This window comes from Dendrobates tinctorius, unplaced genomic scaffold (genome assembly GCF_039654945.1).
Source record: "Dendrobates tinctorius isolate UK_male_01 unplaced genomic scaffold, ASM3965494v1 ptg000155l, whole genome shotgun sequence".
Taxonomy (NCBI): domain Eukaryota; kingdom Metazoa; phylum Chordata; class Amphibia; order Anura; family Dendrobatidae; genus Dendrobates; species Dendrobates tinctorius.
Window position 1 is genome coordinate 16,582,907 of NW_027361822.1, and position 15,531 is coordinate 16,598,437.

The following is a 15,531-nucleotide window of genomic DNA, read 5'->3' on the forward strand; positions in this document are numbered from 1 at the left end:
CGGGCCGGGCATGCGCAGTAGGCGGTGAGCGCTCCAGCCCCGGAAGTAGTTGGACAACTTCCAGGGGGGTGCCGGAGGTAGTGGAGTCAGCGCGAGGCTGGGTATGATGCCCGCGCATGCGCAGAAGAGTTGGAAAAAAAGGAGCGCGCTCCTAGTCTGGAAGTAGTAAAGAGGACTTCCGGGGGGAGGGGAAGCTGGGGAGGCACCAGCGCGGTCTATAAAAGGATTATTGTGGAGCTGGGGCAGGGTACCAAGATGTCCTCCCCAGGAGACTCCGTAGCGCACCCTCAGGAGGTAGAGGTGCAGGTGCATAGTAAAGCCAAAAGCTGCAGTGAACGTTCCTGGGAGGGTGACTCCACGGAGAAGAGCGGAAACAGGAAGTCTATGAAAACTTCGTCTCATGCTGTGCCGCCGCCTCAGAAATCGGTAACGGCTGACAAGTTTCACAGGGTGAGTGTTAACTCTACCTATTAAGCTGATTGCCCCTTCTTTCTGTGTGCCCCTTTCAGGTTAAAAAATCGGGGAAGTCTAAACATAGAGTATGTGCTCTGTGCTCACAGCCCCTTCCTGATAGTTACCCCAAGAGGCTTTGTCAATCCTGTATTAGTCAGACTCTGGAGGAAGAATCGTCCGTCAGAGCAAGTGATATAAGGCTCATGATTAGAGAGGAACTCCAGGGTCTCAAGAGCTCGGATAAGACTGGAAGACATAGACCCAGTGTAAGGGAGGCTTCCCCCGTTTCCAGTCCCTCTTCTGACGAAGGGGAAATTTAATCTACTGATTCCTCTGGGGCATCATCATCTTCGGATGAAGAAGGTCGTTCATGTTTCCCTGTGGAGAGTGTCGTCAATCTAGTGAAGGCAGTTCGAGGGACCATGGGGATTACGGACGAGAAGGAGGCTAGGATCACACAGGAGGTGGTTATGTTCGCGGGCCTCTCTCAGAGGAAGAGGTGAACATTTCCGTTAATAGCTGCAGTGAAGGATGTGGTCAGGAAGCAATGGGAGAAGCAAAGACAGAGAGGGTTCCTTCAAACTCAAAGAGGTGGTACCCCTTTGATGACGAGGATCTAACAACTTGGTCTAAGGTGCCTAAAGTAGACGCCGTGGTAGCTTCAACCTCAAAGTGCTCCACCCTGCCTGTAGAGGATTCCGGGTCTTTGGCTGACCTCTTGGATCGGAATGCGGACACGCTTCTTAAAAGATTGTGGAAATCGTGTACGGGAGCCTTCAAGCCAGCTATTTCAAGCACTTGTATGGCTAGATCAATGCTGATAAGGTCTGGAGCCTCTAGAGACAGATTACTGTCCTCTAATCAGGGGAGCTATGGCATTTTTGGCAGATGCCTCCGCAGACTCCTTATGACTGGCGGCCAGATCGGCTGGACTGGCTAATGCTGCTTGGCGTGCCTTATGGCTAAACGGCTGGAAAGGGGATGCGCAATCTAAATCAAAGCTATGCGGAATCCCATGACAGGGTGAGTATCTGTTCACCAAGGTTCTTGATGACATGCTCACCAAGGCAGGGGAAAGAAGGAAGGGGTTCCCTAACCAGTTTCTCCCGTCCTACAGGAGAGCCTTCAGGAAGCAGCCATTTAGTAAGAAGAGATCCTATAGGAACCAGGATCGCTGGAGCAATAAAGAGACCAGGCAGAAAGGTGCCCTTTTCAGTGGGTCTTCCTCCATGGGCAGAGATAAGTTCCGATTGTCCTGACCGTCCGGTGGAGTGCAGGTTGTCAGTCTTCTGCCAGGAATGGGGAAAAAATAACTTCTAATCCCTGGGCCTTAAATCTCATATCATCTGGATAGAAATTGGAATTCGGTCAAATTCCCCTGGACTTCTTTGTATTGACTTCTCTAAAGTCTCCGGCACAACAGGAGGCGTTGGAGTTGGAAATTAAGGGTCTACTATCCAAACATGTTCTGGTAGAGATCTCGGCGAACTAAAGGGGGAGGGGATTTTATTCTCATTTATTTCTAACTAGCTGAAGAGCCCGGCGCTGCCCGGGCATAGTAACTAACTGTGGATAGTTATAACAAATTATACTTCTCCATCCCATAGTCCTGTGCCCATATACCCAACATACCTATCCTCCAGCCCATAGTCTAGTGCCCATATACCCATCACACATCCTCCATCCCATAGTCCCATGCCCATATACCCATCATACATATTCTCCATCCCATAGTCCCATGCCCATATACCCATCACACATCCTTCATCTCATAGTCCCATGCCCATATACCCTTCATACATATCCTCCATCCCATAGTCGAGTGCCCATATACCCATCACACATCCGTCATCTCATAGTCCCATGCCCATATACCCATCATACATATCCTCCATCCCATAGTCGAGTGCCCATATACCCATCACACATCCTCCATCCCATAGTCCCATGCCCATATACCCATCACACATCCTCCATCCCATAGTCCCATGCCCATATACCCATCATACATATCCTCCATCCCATAGGCCCGTGCCCATATACCCATCACACATCCTCCATTCCATAGTCCCATGCCCATATACCCATCACACAGCCTCCATCCCATAGTCCCATGCCCATATACCCATCATACATATTCGCTATTCCATAGTCGAGTGCCTATATACCTATCACACATCCTTCATCTCATAGTCCCATGCCCATATACCCATCATACATATCCTCCATCCCATAGTCCTGTGCCCATATACCCGTCACACATCCTCCATCCCATAGTCAACCATTATGACATCATAATGAGCGGCGGGGCTTGCCACCTCTGATGACATCAGCGTCGCCATGGCAACCATTATGACATCATAATGAGGGGCGGGGCTTGAAACACACTTTTTCTCCATTATGTAGATAGGGGCAAAATTGTTTGGTGAATTGGAACACGCAGGGTTAAAATTTCGCCTCACAATATAGCCTAGGACACTCTCGGGGTCCAGACGTGTGACTGTGCCAAATTTTGTGGCTGTAGCTGCGACGGTGCGGATGCCAATCCCGAATATATATATACATACATACATACAGTCATGGCCAAAAGTATTGACACCCCTGCAATTCTGTCAGATAATACTCAGTTTCTTCCTGAAAATTATTGCAAACACAAATTCTTTGGTATTATTATCTTCATTTAATTTGTCTTAAATGAAAAAACACAAAAAGAATTGTCCTAAAGCCAAATTGGATATAATTCCACACCAAACATAAAAAAGAGGGTGGACAAAAGTATTGGCACTGTGCGAAAAATCATGTGATGCTTCTCTAATTTGTGTAATTAACAGCACCCGTAACTTACCTGTGGCACCTAACAGGTGTTGGCAATAACTAAATCACACTTGCAGCCAGTTGACATGGATTAAAGTTGACTCAACCTCTGTCCTGTGTCCTTGTGTGTACCACATTGAGCATGGAGAAAACAAAGAAGACCAAAGAACTGTCTGAGGACTTGAGAAACCAAATTGTGAGGAAGCATGAGCAATCTCAAGGCTACAAGTCCATCTCCAAAGACCTGAATGTTCCTGTGTCTACCGTGCGCAGTGTCATCAAGAAGTTTAAAGCCCATGGCACTGTGGCTAACCTCCCTAGATGTGGACGGAAAAGAAAAATTGACAAGAGATTTCAACGCAAGATTGTGTGGATGTTGGATAAAGAACCTCCACTAACATCCAAACAAGTTCAAGCTGCCCTGCAGTCCGAGGGAACAACGGTGTCAACCCGTACTATCCGTCGGCATCTGAATGAAAAGGGACTGTATGGTAGGAGACCCAGGAAGACTCCATTTCTCACCCCGAGACATAAAAAAGCCAGGCTGGAGTTTGCCAAAACTTACCTGAAAAAGCCTAAAACATTTTGGAAGAATGTTCTTTGGTCAGATGAGACAAAAGTAGAGCTTTTAGGGCAAAAGCATCAACATAGAGTTTACAGGAGAAAAAAGAGGCATTCAAAGAAAAGTACACGGTCCCTACAGTCAAACATGGCGGAGGTTCCCATATGTTTTGGGGTTGCTTTGCTGCCTCTGGCACTGGACTGCTTGACTGTGTGCATGGCATTATGAAGTCAGAAGACTACCAACAAATTTTGCAGCATAATTTAGGGCCCAGTGTGAGAAAGCTGGGTCTCCCTCAGAGGTCATGGGTCTTCCAGCAGGACAATAACCCAAAACACACTTCAAAAAGCACTAGAAAATGGTTTGAGAGAAAGCACTGGAGACTTCTAAGGTGGCCAGCAATGAGTCCAGACCTGAATCCCATAGAACACCTGTGGAGAGATCTAAAAATGGCAGTTTGGAGAAGGCACCCTTCAAATATCAGGGACCTGGAGTAGTTTGCCAAAGAAGAATGGTCTAAAATTCCAGCAGAGCATTGTAAGAAACTCATTGATGGTTACCGGAAGTGGTTGGTCGCAGTTATTTTGGCTAAAGGTTGTGCAACCAAGTATTCGGCTGAGGGTGCCAATACTTTTGTCCGGCCCATTTTTGGAGTTTTGTGTGAAATGATCAATGTTTTGCTTTTTGCTTCATTCTCTTTTGTGTTTTTTCATTTAAGACAAATTAAATGAAGATAATAATACCAAAGAATTTGTGTTTGCAATCATTTTCAGGAAGAAACTGAATATTATCTGACAGAATTGCAGGGGTGTCAATACTTTTGGCCATGACTGTACATACATACATACATACATACATACATACACTTGAGCTTTATATAAGAGAGAGATATATGTGTGTGTATATATATATATATATATATATATATATATATATATATATATATATATTACACACATACGGTACATACCAAAAGTTTGGGCACATCTTCTCGTTGAAAAAGTCTTTATTTTCATGACTATGAAAATTGAGCAAAGCATAACACACTAAAACATTGACCACAAGTCCTTATATAAAAAATATATTTTTTATTAAGTATATAGTAAAACATAAAGTTTTCCACAATAGTAGCAACACATCAATCGCCACATATATTTATTATTTATATCCTCATTACATAAAATAGGAGGGTGTAACTATCCAGATGGATGGGACATAGTAGTAGACATCATGCTGGAAAAAGTAAATATCGTGCAAAAAGTAACAATGCGTATCACTGCAAAAATATATATATGTGATTTATAATTATTTATGCAAAAAACATAATTAATTACAGCAAAAAACATGTGAAAAATTATTACCACCAAAAAAGATATTATAAATCCGTTCACATATATGTGCAAATATACCAATAATATACTAATAAAAAATTATAGTGCCAATATATATGTGAAACAAAAAGAAACCAGCAGGTGTCTCAGAACTGATTGTTTATCATACAATCAGCACTTATAATACCCATCCCCATCCATATAAAAGATGTATAAACACGGCGTGTCCTAACTTAGGACAATCATCAGAACCCGCAGCCTAAAATTCCAAATACCATTTATATAACTGATAATAACTTACAGGTATAGTCGTGGCCAAAAGTATTGACACCCCTGCAATTCTGTCAGATAATACTCAGTTTCTTCCTGAAAATGATTGCAAACACAAATTCTTTGGTATTATTATCTTCATTTAACCCCTTACCTACAATGGACGTAATATTCCGTCCATGTGACCCTGGACCTAACTACCATGGACGGAATATTACGTGGTGAGCGCCGCTGATCGCGGCCGGGTGTCAGATGATTATCACAGCTGACACCCGGCACAATGTGTCAGGGGCGGTCACGGTCCGCCCCCGACACGTTAACCCCTTGTACACCGCGATCAAACGCGATCGCGGTGTACCGGGGGTTAAAGGGAAGCATCGGCAGGGAGGGGGCTCCCTCCGTGCTTCCCTGAGCCCCCCACGGCAGCGCAATGTGCAGCGGATCCAAGATGGCGACGGGGGCCTGCAGGGAGCTGACTTCCTCACTGCCTTCAAAGCGCAGGCATGAGGAAGTCTGCAGCAGTGCCTGTGACAGATCGCTGATCTGTCACAGTGATCTGTGATGTGACAGATCAGCGATCTGTCACAGGACAGTGATGTCCCACCTGGGACAAGGTAATAAAGTAAAAAAAAAAAAAAAAAAAGTGTTAAAAATAAATTTAAAAAAATCGCTAAATTAGTTAAAAAAAAAAAAAAAAAAATATTCCCAAATAAATCCATTTTTTCAAAATAAAAAAAACAAAACAAAAGTACACATATTTGGTATCGCCGCGTCCGTAGCGACCCGCCCTATAAAACTGTCCCATTAGTTAACCCCTTTAGCAAACCCCTTAAAAAATAAAAATAAAAAACGAAGCAAAAAATAATGATTTATTATCATACCGCCAAACAAAAAGTGCAATAACGCGCGATCAAAAAGACGCATATAAATATCCATGGTACCGCTGAAAGCGTCATCTTGTCCCGCAAAAAACGAGCCGCAATACAGCGTCATCCGCAAAAAAATAAAAAAGTTATAGCTCGCAGAATAAAGCGATACAAAAATAATTATTTTTTATATAAAATTGTTTTCATTGCAAAAAACCGACAAAACATAAAAAAAGACCTAAATGAGGTATCGCTGTAACCGTACTGACCCGAAGAATAAAAACGCTTTATCAATTTTACCGCACGCGGAACGGTGTAAACGCACCCCCAAAAAGAAATTCATGACACGCTGGTTTTTGTTCATTCTGCGTCCCAAAAATCAGATTTTTTTATTCTGATCAAAACATGTCACGTGCCCGAAAATGGTGCCAATGAAAACGTCAACTCGTCCCGCAAAAAATAAGACCTCACATGACTCAGTGGGTCAAAATACGGAAAAATTATATCTCACAATATGTGGTGATGCAAAAACTATTTTTACAATAAAAAGCGTCTTTTAGCATCTGACAGCTGCCAAATATAAATGCCGCCATAAATAGTAAATCAAACCCCCCGTTATCACCCCCTTAGTTAGGGAAAAATAATAAAACTAAAAGAAAATGTATTTATTTCCATTTTCCCGCTAGGGTTAGGGCTCAGATTAGGGTTAGGGGTGTGTTGGGGTTAGGGTTGGAGTTATAATTGGGGGGTTTCCACTGTTTGGGCACATCAGGTGCTCTCCAAAGGCAACATGGCGTCTGATCTCAATTCCAGCCAATTCTGCGTTGAAAAAGTCAAATGGTGCGCCTTCCCTTCCAAGCTCTGCCATGCGCCCAAACAGTGTTTTACCCTCACATGTAGGGTATCAGCCTACTCAGGACAAATTACAAAACAACTTTTGGGGTCCAATTTCTCCTGTTACCCTTAGGAAAATAAAAAATTGGGGGCAAAAATATAATTTTGCGGAAAAAAGTTTTTTTTATTTTCACGCCCAGGCGTTATAAACTTCTGTGAAGCACTTGGGGGTTCAAAGTGCTCTCCACACATCTAGATAAGTTCCGTGGGGGGTCTAGTTTCCAAAATGGGGTCACTTGTGGGGAGTTTCAATAGTTTAGGTACATCAGGGGCTCTCCAAACGCACATGACACCCGCAGACCATTCCATCAAAGTCTGCATTCCAAAACGTCACTACTTCCCTTCCGAGCCCCGACGTGTGCCGATACAGTAGTTTTCTCCCACATATGAGGTATCCGCGTACTCAGGACAAATTGGACAACAACTTTTGGGGTCCAATTTCTCCTGTTACCCTTGGGAAAATAAAAAAATGGGGACTAAAAGATGATGTTTGTTGAAAAAATCCGATATTTTTATTTTCATGCCCGGTCGTTATAAACTTCTGTGAAGCACTGGGGGGTTCAAAGTGCTCACCACACATCTAGATAAGTTCATTAGGGGGTCTAGTTTCCAAAATGGGGTCATTTGTGGGGGGTTTCCACTGTTTAGGTACATTAGGGGCTCTCCAAAGGCAACATGACACCCGCAGACCATTCCATCAAAGTCTGCATTCCAAAACGTCACTACTTCCCTTCCGAGCCCCGACGTGTCCCCATACAGTAGTTTTCTCCCACATATGAGGTGTCAGCGTACTCAGGACAAATTGGACAACAACTTTTGGGGTCCAATTCCTCCTGTTACCCTTGGGAAAATAAAAAAATGGGGACTAAAAGATGTTTGTGGAAAAAATACGATTTTTTTTTTATTTTCACGCCCGGACGTTATAAACTTCAGTGGAGCACTGGGGGGTTCAAAGTCCTCACCACACATCTGGATAAGTTCATTGGGGGGTCTAGTTTCCAAAATGGTGTCATTTGTGGGGGGTTTCTACTGTTTTGGTACATCAGGGGCTTTCCTAACGCGACATGGTGTCCGATCTCAATTCTAGCCAAAAACTTCAAATGGCGCTGCTTCCCTTCCGAGCTCTGCTATGCGCCCAAATAGTCATTTACACCCACATATGGGGTATCAGCGTACTCAGGACAAATTGCACAATAACTTTTAGGGTCCTGTTACCCTTGGAAAAATAAAAATTGGGGGTGAAAAGATCATTTTTGTGGAAAAAATATGATTTTTTAATTGTACCGCTGTACGTTATAAACTTCTGTGAAGCCCTTGTGGGTTCAAAGTTCTCACCACATATCTAGATAAGTTCCTTGGGGGGTCTAGTTTCCAAAATGGGGTCACTTGGGGGGGGTTTCCACTGTTTAGGTACATCAGGGGCTCTCCAAACACGACATGGCGTCCGATCTGAATTCCAGCCAATTTTGCATTGAAAAAGTCAAACGGCGCTCCTTCCCTACTGAGGTCTGCCATGCGCCGAAACAGTGGTTCCCCCCCCACATATCAGGTATCAGCGTACTCAGGACAAATTGCACAATAACTTTTGCAGTCCAATTTCTCCTGTTACCCTTGGTAAAATAAAGAAAATTGAACCTGAAGTATTTTTTTGTGCAAAAAAGTTAAATGTTCATTTTTTTTTTTTTAATATTCAAAAAATTCCTGTGACGCACCTAAAGGGTTAATAAACTTCTTGAATGTGGTTTTAAGCACCTTAAGGGGTGCAGTTTTTAGAATGGTGTCACTTTTGGGTATTTTCTATCATATAGACCCCTCAAAGTGGCTTCAAATGTGATGTGGTCCCTAAAAATAAAATGGTGTTGCAAAAATGAGAAATCGCTGGTCAATTTTTAACCCTTATAACTTCCTAATAAAAAAAAAATTTTGGTTCCAAAATTGTGCTGATGTAAAGTAAACATGTGGGAAATGTTATGTATTAAGTTTTTTGTGTGCCGTATCGCTGTGATTTAAGGGCATAAAAATTCAAATTTGGAAAATTGCGAAATTTTCAAAATTTTCGCCAAATTTCCGCTTTTTTCACAAATAAACGCAAGTTATTTGAATGCAATTTTACCACTAACATGAAGTACAATATGTCACGAGAAAACAATGTCAGAATCACCGGGATCCATGGAAGCGTTCCAGAGTTATGACCTCATAAAGGTACAGTGGTCAGAATTGTAAAAATTGGCCCGGGAGTTAACGTGCAAACCACCCTTGGTAGTGAAGGGGTTAATTTGTCTTAAATGAAAAAAACACAAAAAGAATTGTCCTAAAGCCAAATTGGATATAATTCCACACCAAACATAAAAAAGAGGGTGGACAAAAGTATTGGCACTGTTCGAAAAATCATGTGATGCTTCTCTAATTTGTGTAATTAACGGCACCTGTAACTTACCTGTGGCACCTAACAGGTGTTGGCAATAACTAAATCACACTTGCAGCCAGTTGGCATGGATTAAAGTTGACTCAACCTCTGTCCTGTGTCCTTGTGTGTACCACATTGAGCATGAAGAAAAGAATGAAGACCAAAGAACTGTCTGAGGACTTGAGAAACCAAATTGTGAGGAAGCATGAGCAATCTCAAGGCTACAAGTCATCTCCAAAGACCTCAATGTTCCTGTGTCTGCCGTGCGCAGTGTCATCAAGAAGTTTAAAGCCCATGGCACTGTGGCTAACCTCCCTAGATGTGGACGGAAAAGAAAAATTGACAAGAGATTTTAACGCAAGATTGTGCGGATGTTGGATAAAGAACCTCGACTAACATCCAAACAAGTTCAAGCTGCCCTGCAGTCCGAGGGTACAACAGTGTCAACCCGTACTATCCGGCGGCGTCTGAATGAAAAGGGACTGTATGGTAGGAGACCCAGGAAGACCCCACTACTTACCCCGAGACATAAAAAAGCCAGGCTGGAGTTTGCCAAAACTTACCTGAAAAAGCCTAAAACGTTTTGGAAGAATGTTCTCTGGTCAGATGAGACAAAAGTAGAGCTTTTTGGGCAAAGGCATCAACATAGAGTTTACAGGAGAAAAAAAGAGGCATTCAAAGAAAAAAACACGGTCCCTACAGTCAAACATGGCGGAGGTTCCCTGATGTTTTGGGGTTGCTTTGCTGCCTCTGGCACTGGACTGCTTGACCGTGTGCATGGCATTATGAAGTCAGAAGACTACCAACAAATTTTGCAGCATAATGTAGGGCCCAGTGTGAGAAAGCTGGGTCTCCCTCAGAGGTCTTGGGTCTTCCAGCAGGACAATGACCCAAAACACACTTCAAAAAGCACTAGAAAATGGTTTGAGAGAAAGCACTGGAGACTTCTAAGGTGGCCAGCAATGAGTCCAGACCTGAATCCCATAGAACACCTGTGGAGAGATCTAAAAATGGCAGTTTGGAGAAGGCACCCTTCAAATATCAGGGACCTGGAGCAGTTTGCCAAAGAAGAATGGTCTAAAATTCCAGCAGAGCATTATAAGAAACTCATTGATGGTTACCGGAAGCGGTTGGTCGCAGTTATTTTGGCTAAAGGTTGTGCAACCAAGTATTAGGCTGAGGGTGCCAATACTTTTGTCTGGCCCATTTTTGGAGTTTTGTGTGAAATGATCAATGTTTTGCTTCATTCTCTTTTTGTGTTTTTTCATTTAAGACAAATTAAATGAAGATAATAATACCAAAGAATTTGTGTTTGCAATCATTTTCAGGAAGAAACTGAGTATTATCTGACAGAATTGAAGGGGTGTCAATACTTTTGGCCACAACTGTATAAAACTTCTTAATCGCCTAGGGATAGTCACCCTTCCCCAATGCGCGTTTCGGCCTCTTGCCTTCGTCAGGGCGTGGCGCTTATCAGAGACCAGTTAGATTATATACCTAGAACTACCAATCACATAGTGCAAACAGCAAAATTGGCCAATAGAAAACGGGGCATGCCAACCCGCCCACATGTACATTCAGCATCATATTTAACCCTCAATAGACTCATCATAGATCCCATTAACGTGCATACTAATCGCACAGACATCAAGAGAAAAATACTTTATTCACATTAAAAATCCGCAACATAAGAGCGCATATCTAAATAATAGAAGGACGCTGCTATTAGAATGTACATGGCGTCCATCAAGAGAGTATTATGCATGACCAGAAAAAGAGACAGAGTTGTACTGTTACTAAGGTATCTCCAGTACACCGCACTAAGATCATACTGCGCATATCCAGAACAGAAACATGACCAGAAACAATGGCCACGCTTGCTCACCATAGTAGTGCATCCTTAGTAACCACATTTAAACTAAGGTAACTCCAGTACACCGCGCTTAGATCATACTGCGCATAACCGGAAAGGCTACAGAGACATGACCGGAAGAAGATGGCTACGCTTGTTCACCACCAGTGTTGCGTCCTTAGTAACCACATCTAAACCATTGCGCATGATCAGACAAAAGATAGAAAAGGGGGAAAGGCGCTCTGTTACCAAAACATCCCCAATAATTCTACTCAAATCACGCTGCGCATAACCAAGGCACCCAGATAGGGAACAGAGGAATGGCCACTACTCGTTGCTACCAATAACTCATACTTAATAATATTTATTTAGGACATACTATATATAATAAAATCATTAAATACGTTGTTATACTATTGACCAATATTATACAAATGACTCAAATGTGTCCCACACAATATCAAAAGTGTGTGTGTGTGTGTGTGTGTGTGTGTGTGTGTATATATATATATATATATATATATATATATATATATATATATATATATATATATATATATATATATATTTATATATATATATATAATGTGTGTGTGTGTGTGTGTATATATATATATATATATATATATATATATATATATATATATATATATATATATATATATATATAATGTGTGTGTGTGTGTGTGTGTATATATATATATATATATATATATATATATATATATATAATGTGTGTGTGTGTGTGTATATATATATATATATATATATATATATATATATATATATAAACGTGTCAGACCTTATAACGCACGCAATGCAAAGAGTGCGCAGACCACCAGATGAGCCGCGTCAACATTCAGATCGCAAAATTATGCGTACCGAATGACAAAGACGCGACACACCCGGGGCCTACATACCACCCCAATGGACACCCACGCGTACCTGACATGGCACGCCATATCACCATATTACAAGGACAAAAGGTAAAATGGCAGTCACACCATAATTTAATAATAATAAACAAAATAATCACAATAAGCTGTTCCAGATGTAAATCTTCAAGATATCCAGAAGGATGTGCATATAAGAGTTTTTCATTCATTCTTTTTGCGAATTTCATTCCATCAGCGACGTATATATAAGTAGACACTAGGTCATCCATATCGTATTCAATTCAAACGCCCAAAACTAATATAAAAAATAATAATAAAAAATTAAATAATAAAATAACAAATGATGAGCGAATATAGAATCCAAAATTAGATAAAATAATAAAATATAATATATAAAGTCTCCAATAATATACCATAAAAACGCATAAAATTCATAAAAAAGGACAAAAATACTCAGCATACTGCAGGGTCAAAGAAATGGAGCGAAACTATTATTTTCGTTAAGACCAAATGGTTGGATCGTGTTTAATGTCCAAATCCACTTGGTCTCATACTGTGCAAGTTTTTTACTGACATTGGCCCCTCTGATATTAATAGACAACATATCTATTCCTCGTACTTTCAACTGAGTGCTGTCGCAGTTGTGGTGCACTTTGAAATGCCTGGGAATGGTCTTCAAGGCATTAATATCATTTTCTTTTTCAGCTGCCTTGATACCAGGGACATGTTCACGAACCCTAATTTTCAATTGCCTTGTTGTCATCCCAATATATATCTTTTGACATGGGCATATAGCAAAGTGCACCACAGCCTTAGACGCACAAGTAATATGATGCCTAATTTTGAACTCACGGTTCCCTCCCTGATTAAAGAAGGTATCCGTGCGTTCAATATTTGAACAGGCCACACAGTTGCCACATGGAAAACATCCCTTATCCGCTCTAGGAAACCTATCCAAAAATGTTCTCATTGGGGCGGGCATATAATGGCTTTTTACCAAAACATCCCGAAGATGTTTCCCGAACAAAAAAGTGTGAAACAACTGAAAATATGTCTTATATGCTAGATTCTTCAAAGTAACCACCTTTTGCTTTGATTTCTGCTTTGCACACTCTTCGCATTCTCTTGATGAGCTTCAAGAGGTAGTCACCAGAAATGGTCTTCCAACAGTCTTGAAGGAGTTCCCAGAGATGCTTAGCACTTGTTGGCCCTTTTGCCTTCACTCTGCGGTCCAGCTCACCCCAAACCATCTCGATTGGGTTCAGGTTTGGTGACTGTGGAGGCCAGGTCATCTGGCCTAGCACCCCATCACTCTCTTTCTTGGTCAAATAGCCCTTACACAGCCTGGAGGTGTGTTTGGGGTCATTGTCCTGTTGAAAAATAAATGATGGTCCAACTAAACACAAACCGGATGGAATGGCATTCCCCTGCAAGATGCTGTGATAGCCATGCTGGTTCAGTATGCCTTCAATTTTGAATAAATCCCCAACAGTGTCATCAGCAAAGCACCCCCACACCATCACACCTCCTCCTCCATGCTTCACGGTGGGAACCAGGCATGTAGAGTCCATCCATTCACCTTTTCTGTGTCGCACAAAGACACGGTGGTTGGAACCAAAGATCTCAAATTTGGACTCATCAGACCAAAGCACAGATTTCCACTGGTCTAATGTCCATTCCTTGTGTTCTTTAGCCCAAACAAGTCTCTTCTGCTTGTTGCCTGTCCTTATCTGTGGTTTCCTAGCAGCTATTTTACCATGAAGGCCTGCTGCACAAAGTCTCCTCTTATCAGTTGTTGTAGAGATGTGTCTGCTGCTAGAACTCTGTGTGGCATTGACCTGGTCTCTAATCTGAGCTGCTGTTAACCTGTGATTTCTGAGGCTGGTGACTCGGATGAACTTATCCTTCGCAGCAAAGGTGACTCTTGGTCTTCCTTTCCTGGGGTGGTCCTCGTGAGCCAGTTTCTTTGTAGCGCTTGATGGTTTTTTGCCACTGCACTTGGGGACATTTTCAAAGTTTTCCCAATTTTTTCGGACTGACTGACCTTCATTTCTTAAAGTAATGATGGCCACTCGTTTTTCTTTACTCAGCTGCTTTTTTCTTGCCATAATCCAAATTCTAACAGTCTATTCAGTAGGACTATCAGCTGTGTATCCAGCAGACTTCTGCACAACACAACTGATGGTCCCAACCCCATTTATAAGGCAAGAAATCCCACTTATTAAACCTGACAGGGCACACCTGTGAAGTGAAAACCATTTCTGGTGACTACCTCTTGAAGCTCATCAAGAGAATGCCAAGAGTGTGCAAAGCAGTAATCAAAGCAAAAGGTGGCTACTTTGAAGAACCTAGAATATAAGACATACAGTATTTTCAGTTGTTTCACACTTTTTTGTTAATTATATAATTCCACATGTGTTAATTCATAGTGTTGATGCCTTCAGAGTGAATCTACAATCTTCATAGTCATGAAAATAAAGAAAACTCTTTCAATGAGAAGGTGTGTCCAAACTTTTGTTCTGTACTGTGTGTGTGTGTATGTGTATATATATAGCTATACAGATGGATATAAATGATTATATATGTTGAAATACGCTGCTATGACAAGGGACTAAATCTCGTTTTACGGTTCCTCTCATTCTGTGTAATCAAACTGAGGGGGCGAGGGAGACTGCCCCTTTTATTTCTGTAGGTTTCCTGTTCCTAGGGGCGGATCCTCTCTTTCAGTGGGTGCTGTCGTGGACTCCATAAAAGAGTATTACCGGTAAGTAATCCGGCTTTTTATACTTGTGTAATGAAAAGGGTGGTGATAGCAGAATTAGAGCTGATCATAGATGTGACTTCTCCATCTGTCTGTGACTTTTACAATATTTGTTTCAGGGAGAATATCTGACCCATATTAATACTAAAGAGACATATGTGAGGGGTGATGAGCTGTGCAAAGAGGAGATTCGTACAGATGACTACCCAGGTGAGTAATAATCACTATATGTAGAGAAGTCACAGATTCATCTCAGTTACAATCTAGAACCATTTTGTATTACTTGTTGTGAGCTCTGTGATCTTTCTGGTTTTTCAGCTTTAGTTTCAACCTTTCTGCCAAAATACTAAATAAATATGGATTAAAATATGATATTGTTGTAGATAATCTTTTATGGAATAAAATTCTTGGACTTATGTGCGCTG

General features: G+C 41.7%; 2 protein-coding genes across 5 annotated transcripts in view; one reads left to right on the forward strand and one right to left on the reverse strand.

Moving 5' to 3' along the window:
* LOC141051042 (uncharacterized) overlaps positions 1-15,531 on the reverse strand; it is a 181,085-nt gene that overhangs the window by 92,543 nt on the left and 73,011 nt on the right. The window lies entirely within an intron of this gene.
* The window catches only part of LOC141051087 (uncharacterized), a 32,569-nt gene that overhangs the window by 14,533 nt on the left and 2,505 nt on the right, over positions 1-15,531 (forward strand). For all 4 annotated transcript variants that reach the window (XM_073547952.1, XM_073547951.1, XM_073547950.1 and 1 more), the window contains exon 6: positions 15,226-15,316. In XM_073547952.1, the coding sequence (XP_073404053.1) occupies positions 15,226-15,316 (91 nt within the window). The remainder of the gene's footprint in view (positions 1-15,225; positions 15,317-15,531) is intronic.